Source organism: Myxine glutinosa, chromosome 9 (genome assembly GCF_964187855.1).
Source record: "Myxine glutinosa chromosome 9, kmMyxGlut1.1, whole genome shotgun sequence".
Classification (NCBI taxonomy): Eukaryota; Metazoa; Chordata; class Myxini; order Myxiniformes; family Myxinidae; genus Myxine; species Myxine glutinosa.
In genome coordinates, this window is record NC_136269.1 from 57,333,242 (window position 1) to 57,344,237 (window position 10,996).

The window sequence follows — 10,996 nt, forward strand, 5'->3', positions numbered from 1 at the left end:
CATTTAGCAAAACTTGGAAAAAATATTAATGCCCTTAGGGCAGATTAACTATAAGAAAACCTATAAGAATCAACATGGACACTGTGGGAAAAGGGCAGCAAACTGTTTTGGCAGCAAACCCTGAGGGCAGCAAACTGTTTGAGATTCTTCACAAGTGAATAAAAAAATATATGCTAAATTAAAAAAGCAATGTAGGGATGACAAACTACAGTTTAAAAAGGTCCTAAACAAGATAGGGATGATGTTGGTTTAGAGAGTAGCTAACAGTATTTCCATCACATAACAATCCCTACATCACCGCCTCATTTACATTTCATCAGTTACTGCTTCAAGCTTCTACAAACACTCCGCTGGTTACAACAGTACTTGATTACTCCTGTAGTGTAGCCACATACTGAGACTCTACAAATTAGCAGCCCAAGTACAATGTTATAATTTCAGTACATGATCATCAACTTCTTACAAACTGCATGGACATCTCCAATAACAGCATTCTATAATTATCTGCATTTGTGATTGGTTACTCGAAGTTGATAAAAAAGAAAAGTAGGAAAGACAACTGAAGCTGTAAGAAGTCCCTGAAATTATACAGGAGCTTCTTATACTTATGCAGAAATGAAATATAGGAGCTTCGAATACTTAGAGCTCGGCCTAGCCTGAGACAATAGTCTGGATAGACAGGTCCATGCCAGGCAGAAATGGCGCCGTTTTCCAGTCAAGGTTTTCTCAGTGGATTTATATACTTTTGATCATACTCTGTCGAATAAGCTTGTGGGCCACCCTGAAATTTGCCTCAAATCCAAGATGGCGGCCAAAAATCCAAAATGGCCACCAGAATAGCTAAAATAGTATTTCTGAGAGTTGCTTTTACCCATAGATGATTTTTTTTCAACTGATTGTGGCCTATTATGATAAAGAAAGATAACTCAGTCATAACTCAGCCATAAAAATTAACAATCGGTACTTTATTAACAAAATGGCTGCCGGGCAACTTCCGTATTACGGAAACTGCTATAACTTCAGTTCCGAGTGTGATATGATTATAATTTTGGTGTCCAGTCATATGTTTTTGGGGTCAAGGAATCCATATTTGTACTTTTTATTTCAGTGAAATATATATTACAATACATTTTGATTCAATTTCTTGGTTTCCATTTCAGATTCCTTGAATCCGGATGCAAAGAAATGATTCCATGAATGCGGACGCAAAGAAATGATTCCATGAATCCTGGCTTAGCAGATACAGTGAATCCTCATAAAATTACTACATAAAGACAAAACTTTTTTGGCACAGGAGAAAAGGGTTGCACAATGGCATCCACGCCGATTTTGAGTTTAGCAAGGGGCGACAAACCGTTGTGCTGCCTCTGTAATGAAACTATTAAGGACGTTGAGTCAGCTTATAATATGACTGAGGAGGGATTGCAGTCTATTCAAGAATTAGCGGGAAGATGGGTTAAAGTTGACAAGAGTCTGTGTACTCAGGCACCATATGCTGAATTTCAATCAGCCGCTGTGAGACTATCTAGTGCAGGCCATGATGTCAAGATTCATGAGAACTGTAGAATCACATTTCGGAACAGAATTGCCCGAAAGGAAGCCCAGTCTCGCAAACTTCCCGTTTCCAGTTCAGAGAATATTCATGAGTCGAATGAACCAGTTGCTGCTCCCGCGTATAGGATACGCAGGGGGTCACTTGAGAAAAAGCAAATCTGTTTCGTGTGCAACGTGGATACGAAAGATGACAGTAAACCGTACAATAGTGGTGGTCTTGGTAGATGCTCCGAGAAGAATGCTGTCAGTAAAGTAGAACGTTCAAAGGACATGAAAATCAAAGATGAAGGAGATAAGTTCCATGATGCAGCGAAGCGACTCGATGTTATTCTGAGTGGAGCATCATATGACATGTTTGCAGTTGATGTGTACTATCATAAAAGTTGTTATGACAATTTTACCTATGCATATGATAGAAAGTTGCTGTCAGCGGATGCAGCAGAGAAGGATAGATTAGCTACCGAGGTTATGGACAGCTTTTTCAAACTGTTTCACCGCATGGTAGTCAAGGATCAAAAGGCGTATTTCCTGAGAGAATTGATTGAGGACATAAAGGAGATCAGTGAAGACAATGAACTTGAGGACCCTCCGATTTCAAAAACCTGCATGTTGAAAAAACGACTGACTGAGAAATTTGGTGACGCCATCGACTTCCACTTGTTTGGGAACCGGCTAGTTGTCCATTCCACTGCGGTCAATCCGATATCGTATTCTGCGGCTACAATTGAAGGAAATGGTCTACGTGAATCTGATTTGACAATAGCATTTTCAAAGCTGATTCGTCGTAAACTTTCACAGAGGTATGATATCAAATGGCCCCTTGAACCAGATGAGCTGTTTGATCTACTCGATAGTCACAGACCTCTTCACTGTATCTTCAATGCCATTTCTTGGTCAATCAATCCCAGGAGATCTACAAACGCATTTGGGTATGCTACGGCTACAAGCAACGCTGAAGCGGAGAAAATTTCAGCTATAACTCAGAGCTGGGAAAAAATGGTCAAAGGTGAGCGATCACCATTAGGAACTGCTTTGAGTTTGACCATACATAGAATCACTGGTAGCAAAGAGGCAACTACTCTCTTGAATCGATGTGGCGTTGGAATACCATACACAGATGTCCGTGACTTGAACAATAATTGGGCAAAGTCCATCAGCATGGAGCACAAGAAGATGCTACCTCCAGGTTTCGTCAAGGGTCGAAGTGTACATATAACATTTGATAACTCAGATGGTAAACAGCAGACACTGACGGGAGCCCAAACTACTCATCACACAACTGGTACAATATTCCAGGCTGTACATGCTGATGATACCGCCGCTGGCAACACTTCAAAACTTAAACAGTCCAATATCATTGAGCAAGAGGAGCCTGACTATGGAGCATCCAAAATCCCTAAGAAAAGAGCACCCCCTCCATCCTTTCCCGACTTCAATGATGACTACAGAGATTCACAAGTGTTACACGATGCTCTGGAACGGAATATTGCTTGGGTTCTCGTTGGTACTGTTGGTGACGACTGCCTAGAAGAATACTTTCCTGAGATTGATAAAGACGTGCTGGGACCTGTAGGTTCTTGGACTTCATTCATGAAAACTGTGACTGATTGCTCCACTACAAAGTGCAAGTTGGAGTATCTTCCTGTCGTTCCATTGCCCCCGGGAGACAATGTGATTAAATGGTACATGGACATGATAGTACAGATTGCTGAAGATCTTGAACTGGACTATATTTTTGCACATGCAGATGAGGCAATCAACAGCAAAATGTTGATCATTTCATGGCTATATCAGCATCAGGAGAGGTATGACAAAATAATACCACTCATGGGAGGATTCCATACCATTCTGGTGAACCTCAAGATTCTCTTCAAGAAGTATGGATGTCTTGGTTTGAAGGACTGGTGGGTAGATGCCGGAGCTATTGCCGATGGTTCTGTTGCTCAAGCATTTGAAGGACGTCACTACGCAAGAAGCATTCGTCTACACAAACAGTCATTTGAGGCCCTACTGAGGCACAGGATGAAATCACAAGATGTTGCTTCCATATTGGACGAGTATACGAGAGAAGTGGTCGCCAACCTCAGGTTCAATCCAAATAAGACAAGTCTTGAATCAGTTCTGCAGTTACCTATTTTCAAGGACATCTGTACCTCACTGATGCAATCAGCAGGAACTCAGGCCAAAATGATAGCAGAATATCTTAAGGACGTATCAGCAATGTTGTGCCTCATAGCAGCTGTAAGGGAGAAGAGCATTGAAACACACCTGGCAGCAGAGAGAACGCTTCTTCCAAAGTGCTTTGCTTTCGGGCACATCAACTATGCTAGGTACCTGACATTCCAACACGTCAATCTCCAAAATCTGAAGGTGAATCACAAAGATGCCTGGGATGATCTGTTGCAAAATGGATTCGGAGGGTCGATGACTGGCGAGCCCTTTTCTACGATCCATGGGGACTTGATCACTGAGACCACAATCAACAGAGAGGTTAAAGTCCGGGGTGGTCCAATGCAAGGCGGTTACAGTACCAGCAAGCAGACAACAGATGCGTTCATAAAAACGAGTCACTTAATGGCAAAGCTCAGAGGAAGATTGAAGGAAAGGTTGCATATCCTGACCTCTTCAACTCACAAGGAAACAACAATAGGGGCACGGAGGCAGCATGACAACATGGTTCGCAACCTAGTCATCCAATTGGATAAGTACTTTGACCCTTTTCTGATTGGTTCTGCGCGTCACATGAAAACTGGAGTGGAAATTAACCAAGGTATTGTCAGTGGATTGTTGTCATCAACCGAAGCAGGAGAGAAACAATTCCAAGACTTTGTTAACCTTAGACTCAAGGCTACTGGAGAAGGCAGAATGAACATTTTTGACAGGATTGTGAATCTCAAGATCAAAACGGGCATGGAGAAGGTCAAGAAAAATCCAAAGGCAGTGAACGTTCTCAAGGAGGATCGACAAGCATTTGGTGTGTTGGTAGGAAAGGCAACTACCCCTGAAGAGGCACATTCACACCCCCTGACAACTATTCCACTTGCCCTTGCCACACCAGAACGAGACATTCGACAAGGTTCTAAAGCAGCGCTGAGGAACTACCTTATTGAGGAATCTTCATCAACTACAGAGGAACCGCCAAATAGAAGCAACTGGCTGATTGACGGAATGGCAGCTGTAAAGTCAATCCCGGCTCAACAGACTTGGGGAGAATACACTGATGCCCTATTGAAATTCTGCATGCCACCAAGCCAGTCAAACCCAAAACAGCTTGGGATCATATTTGATTCCTACTGTACGTCCACTACAAAGGAGTTAACCCAACGACGCCGAGGGATCTCTGGTAGAAGAACCCACATCACAAGCCCCGAGCAGAGTATGCCCAGAGGCAAAGATTGGGACGCATTTCTGCATAATGCTGAAAACAAGACTGAGCTGATTAAATTTATGGTCACTTACTTCAAAAGTGATTCAGTCAGATCGAAACTCAGAATTCCACTCACCGTGACAGAGGAACAGAATACATGGTTGATCACGCAAACTAAGTTTGAACAACTTGAATCCTGCAACCATCATGAGGCTGACACCAGGCTTGTTCTTCATGCAAGCAAGTGCGAAGGTCCGGTTGTGATTAAGGCTTCAGATACAGATGTACTGATCCTCTTGAGCTATGCCTATTCTGTCTGCAAACCACCACAAGACTGGTTCATGAAGATTGACCATCGGTACGTCAGTGTCAAGAAACTAACGACTCATTTTGGAGATGAAGTGTGTCAAACTCTCCCAGCATATCATAGCATTACTGGATGTGACACGACATCATTCCCATTTCGCATCGGCAAAATCAAGCCATTGAAGAAGATGTTGAAACAAGAGAAATCCCATCTACTCTCTCAGCTGGGCAGATCAAATCAATCTTTTCAAGATGCTACCAGTGCTAAATGCTTCTTCAGAACCTGCATGTATTCTGGAAGTGAACAAGAAAGCTTTGTTGAAACAAGGATCCGAACGTACAACACTCAAAAGGTGAAATCTAGTTCCAGCATCCTTCCAGACGAGAGTAGCACCAATGAACACCTCAAGAGGAGTGACCTTCAGGCATGGGTGTGGTACCAGTGTCTCAAGCAAAACATTGAGTATCCTTCTATCACTGACAGAGGATGGGAAAATACAGATGATGGTATCAGGCCAATATGGTTTACCTGCCCGCAACTCCCTCCAAGCCTCTCCAAGAAAAAGAGCAAGAAAAGACAAATTCAAAGTAAGTATACTAAAAATATATCATTACTTTGATCATTGCTTTTCGTTCCTGTCATAAAGTTCCTCCAATGTATTCCCACTGGCAGTGCATTCATCCAGATTAAATATGTGTAACCTTCCACTTACAGGTCTCGCGGAGTATGATGCAGATTTAGAAGATGCAGTAGAAGAGAGAAGCCAGCCTTCAAGGAAGAAGAGACACAGGAATACAAGCAGAAAACATGTACAAGACAGTGAAGTTCACTGTAGAGAAAGAGAAAAGCAAGGTAGATAAGTCCAAAATGCAATCGTAATTTTGTTATTTTTATATGATTTACTGTTTTGAATCCCGACTATATCCATTCACATTTTTTATAGGTATCGGTGGGGCAGAAGAAAGAGCAGAAGAATCTGAAGTTGATGAAGAGTACCAAGGAGATGGGGAAAATTCGGAGAGCACCATGGAACAACTTTCTTCGGATACCTGTGGACTTTATTCAGACTTTCAGAGTGAAGAGAGTGATCTTGATCTTGATCTTAGTAACTGAGGATTATGTGCCTTTTGAACAACATATTTTTCCCAAAGCATAACCAAAGCCGGGGATCATATTGAATGGGAATTCAGATACATTTTATAAACCTGTGTAGTTTGGTAGACGAAGCAAAACTGACTAGGAGCCGTTCAGCGGCAGCCATCTTGGATTTATTGTTCATCCATGATTTAGGGGATGATCTATTGAGCTAGTGTCATGATAAACCAACTAAATGGATAACCAGACTTTGGAAACCAAGAAATTGAATCAAAATGTATTGTAATATATATTATGGAGCACAAGACATGACTGAATCTGCCACATCGGTGGCCAGTATTGGCAGCCATCTTAGATTTCTTTATGAACCAATGATTTCACTGAAATAAAAAGTACAAATATGGATTCCTTGACCCCAAAAACATATGACTGGACACCAAAATTATAATCATATCACACTCGGAACTGAAGTTATAGCAGTTTCCGTAATACGGAAGTTGCCCGGCGGCCATTTTGTTAATAAAGTACCGATTGTTAATTTTTATGGCTGAGTTATGACTGAGTTATCTTTCTTTATCATAATAGGCCACAATCAGTTGAAAAAAAATCATCTATGGGTAAAAGCAACTCTCAGAAATACTATTTTAGCTATTCTGGTGGCCATTTTGGATTTTTGGCCGCCATCTTGGATTTGAGGCAAATTTCAGGGTGGCCCACAAGCTTATTCGACAGAGTATGATCAAAAGTATATAAATCCACTGAGAAAACCTTGACTGGAAAACGGCGCCATTTCTGCCTGGCATGGACCTGTCTAGGAGGCGGTGATGTAGGGATTGTTATGTGATGGCAATACTGTTAGCTACTCTCTAAACCAACATCATCCCTATCTTGTTTAGGACCTTTTTTAGACTGTAGTTTCTCATCCCTACATTGCCTTTTTAATTTAGCATAAAAATTTTTATTCACTTGTTTCTGTAATTTTTTACAATGTGGAATAACACAATGGTATATGGTACTCAGAGGATACCCAATCTTGGAGCAAAAGTGCCAAGATATCTTAGTCAGCAATGTCAGCACTGCACATGTTCCTATATTGTCTTACGCAACCCTGACTGTATCTTGCAGCTCTGTCTTATTGCTCGTTTCTCAAAGAGTAATGTCTTCATCCAGCCTCAGGCCAAACAATGACCTGCATTTAGAAACGCCAAAAGTAACTGGTGTGGTTTCCCTCTAACCAATAGGGGGGAGGGGGGCAGAGGTGAGGGGCGGAGCCTCTCAAAGGAATTAATTTATATACGGCCGGACGTGAAAGACACTCGTCGTTTTTACTGTTTTGTTTACTTGGTGTCAATAAAACGTATTATACACTCGAACTGCAAATGTCCTCGATAAACTACTACAAGAGTACGAAGAGGTACTCCAACTTTTGTTTTGTATTTGTGGGTGGGGCTGGAATTTTTTATCCACAGCATCCCTACGTTAGTACGCCATCCCTGCGTTAGTACGTAGAGTCGACAGTGCCAGCACACTCTCTGATAATAGTTTTGTAAAATTAACTTCAATGAAGAACTTTATGAAGACAAGACATAAGTATTTATCTGAAGTATCCAAATCCTGGTTCTGAGAAATCAGAAGACCTCGGTAATACTTGAGTAGATTGAAGATTCTCGCCAGACAAAAGCACAGTCACTATAAATCATCAGAAAGAGGTTAGACAAGCACACTGCACACGTGACACACTTTCCTATCTGCGCATGCGCATAGCAAGGTTCAGGGTTGATCGAGTAGGCGTGGGGAAGGCCGTGGCCTTGCCAAACTACGATGGCCTCGGTTGAGGACGAGAGAACACGCTCTCAGAGAGTATCTGTAAATATTTAACTGGAGAAATAAACTGGAGAAACAAATTACATATAACAAAGGATTCTGCACCAAGTAAAACTCCAGTCATTGCCATTGAGAAAGGCCCAGCTGAGAAATACACCGTCTGAATAATTATTATAATATTTGAGTGGATGATGTTCTACTACTGATTTACAAATGTTGCAGTACAAATCTTTATAGACGTGCTCACCAGTGGTGTACTGAGGGTGTCTGGAATAATAAATTTTTTTTTATAAATAACAATTTTCCCTCTTCCCCACCCCCTCCCCCTCTCCTCCTTCCCACGCACCCCCTGCTTCCACGTTCCTCTCCCAAATCCCCAATCCCAGTAGCCATAGATAAGAGGGCATAGACATAAGGAAACTAGGATCTTTATATTTAAACATTAATTAATTGGCCATTGACCACTCCAGGTGATGGATGCAGTATGCCAAAACATAGATGAAAGGATCACTAAATGCCAGTTCAAAACTTATTAAACTAGGGGGCCCGTTGGTCCATTGGACCAAATTTTAATTGGGGACTTTTAGATATTCGAGAGCTTTTGAGTCATCAGGGTCATCTGGGTCTTTTTGGTCCGCGTGGACTTTTGGATCATCCTGGTTTTTTAGGTACTTTTGGTTCAACGGGACTTTTTGGTTATCTGGGTCTTTTGGGGGCTTTTGGATCTTCGGAAACTTTTGGCTCTTTGGGGACTTTTTGGGTCATCAGGGTATTTTGGGTCATCAATGACATTTGGGTCCTTGGGGACTTTTGGGTCCTCGTGGATTTTTGGGTGATCTGGATATTTTGGGTCATCAAGGACTTTTGGGTCATCTGGGTGTTTTGGGTCAAGTATTTTGGGTCCTTGGGGACTTTTGGGTCATGTGGGTCTTTTGGGTCATCAATAACTTTTGGGTCCTTGGGGACTTTTGGGTGATTTGGGTCCTTGAGGACTTTTGGGTCATCAATGACTTTTTGGTTCTTTGGGGACTTTTTGGTCCTCGTGGACTTTTGGGTGATCTGGGTATTTTGGGTCATCAAGGACTTTTGGATCATCTGGGTGTTTTGGGTCCTCGAGGGTCTTTTGGGTCCTCAGGGACTTTGGGGGCACCTGGGTCTTTGGGGTCATCAAGGACTTTTGGGTCATCAAGGACTTCTGGGTGATTTGGGTCATCGGGGACTTTTGGGTCATCAAGGACTTTTTGGGTCCTTGGGGACTTTTGTGTCTTTTGGTCCTCGGGGACTTTTGGATGATTTGGGTCCTTGGGGACTTTTGGGTCATCTGGGTCTTCAAGGTCATCTGTGTTAAAGGATCTTCCAAGGTCTAAGGGGTCTCACTGTCTCAGCAGTCCAAAGGGTTAAAAGGTACATTTGAATAGTACTTAATTAATTGACGTCAAAAAGTATGTGACACATACATACACACACACACACACACACACACACACACACACACACACACACACACACACACACACACACACACACACACACACACACACACACACACACACACACACACACACACACACCTTGTTCAGGCTGTTTATCCGACGCCACCCATGACGCGCCGATGTAACGAATCTGGCGCCGAGAAACCATGACTTGAGATGGTTATTGATCACGTGGTTTGCTTTTTACCCACGATTGGAGGGATGGTGATCACGTGTCCCGTGTGCGGTGTATAAGCACTGGTACCTCGCTATTATTTTATTTTTTATAAATGTAACAATGAAAAACAAGGCATTTCCCGAGACATTATATTTCTGCTGATATTATTTGATTCCACATTCACATTATCACGCATAACGCCAACACGGAGGCAAATGTGTCTAGCGGCCCCGCCCCCGCCCCCATCAAGCTGATTGACAGTCATAGCGATGCCAACCAAGCCCAGTCCTATTCTTTTACAAAGGAATGTCGTTTTCCGGACTTTTCATGGAATCCTTTAAAGCTACGAGAATTATAATACCAAAGGATGTTGCAGGAAGTAAAACTCTATCGAATGGTAGCAGAATCATTGCCATTGACAGAGGCAGCTCGGAAATATGCCGTCTGAAGATTATTATTATTATTATTATTATTATTATTATTATTATTATTATTATTATTATTATTATTATTATTACTAGCCGAAACCCGTGGAACATCCACGGAAGGGAGGATGTGGTGTATGGATAGAGTGTACCATTATGGATGGCATAGGGGATTTGCTTGTCCGAGTAAGAGTTAGGAAGAAAGATGAGAATGAAGAGTGCGTATATGAACAACGTATTTATTGCAATCTACTTAAATGACAACGCTACGATATACTTTTGAAAAATGAATGGATTCGTAATAGGAATCGGCATAGCACCACTCTGGGATTGTCCACTCAGTGGACGGCTTGCTGTCGCCTTCGACTGTCCAATCAGCGGACGGCTTGCTTCGCCTTCGCCCAGCAGACGCCAATACGATGGCGTCGTAAGATGGCGTCGTATCGGCAGTTAATCGGATGCTTTTGGGCCCCAACGTCGGCTAATTCAGATTTTTCGAGTATGGCTGTACGTGATAAACAAAGAGCGCGGTTCGTAGATCGTAAATCCATTAGTGCCGTGGGCATCGGGTCACTGGGTGCGGCGTAAAAGGGATAACAAAGTCGAGTCCTTACGCTATTATTATATAGATTATGAACAAGAAGATGAAATCCCGGGTTTGAGCGATCTCGTTTTTTCGCTTTATTTTCCTTTTGCCTTGGTCTGGAGAACTGAAAAGTGATCCCTACCTCGACAATCAAATGAACAGACCGGGTAGGCTCTCATATGTAGCCT

General features: G+C 42.3%; 1 protein-coding gene across 1 annotated transcript; it reads left to right on the plus strand.

Annotated features, from left to right (window-relative positions):
• Nucleotides 1-1,156: 1,156 nt before the first annotated feature.
• On the plus strand, nt 1,157-6,866 carry LOC144893618 (uncharacterized). Its single transcript, XM_078784379.1, has 3 exons — nt 1,157-5,815; nt 5,943-6,080; nt 6,172-6,866. The coding sequence occupies exons 1-3, from the start codon at nt 1,312-1,314 to the stop codon at nt 6,339-6,341; spliced, it is 4,812 nt and encodes a 1,603-aa protein (XP_078640505.1). The 5' UTR covers nt 1,157-1,311; the 3' UTR covers nt 6,342-6,866.
• Nucleotides 6,867-10,996: the final 4,130 nt, after the last annotated feature.

Excerpts from the sequence above, each read along its gene's own strand:
- LOC144893618 (XM_078784379.1), top strand. The coding sequence starts at position 1,312 with ATGGCATCCACGCCGATTTTGAGTTTAGCAAGGGGCGACAAACCGTTG. Across the intron at positions 5,816-5,942 it reads CAAGAAAAGACAAATTCAAA|GTCTCGCGGAGTATGATGCA; the intron begins GTAAGTATACTA and ends TTCCACTTACAG. Across the intron at positions 6,081-6,171 it reads TAGAGAAAGAGAAAAGCAAG|GTATCGGTGGGGCAGAAGAA; the intron begins GTAGATAAGTCC and ends CATTTTTTATAG.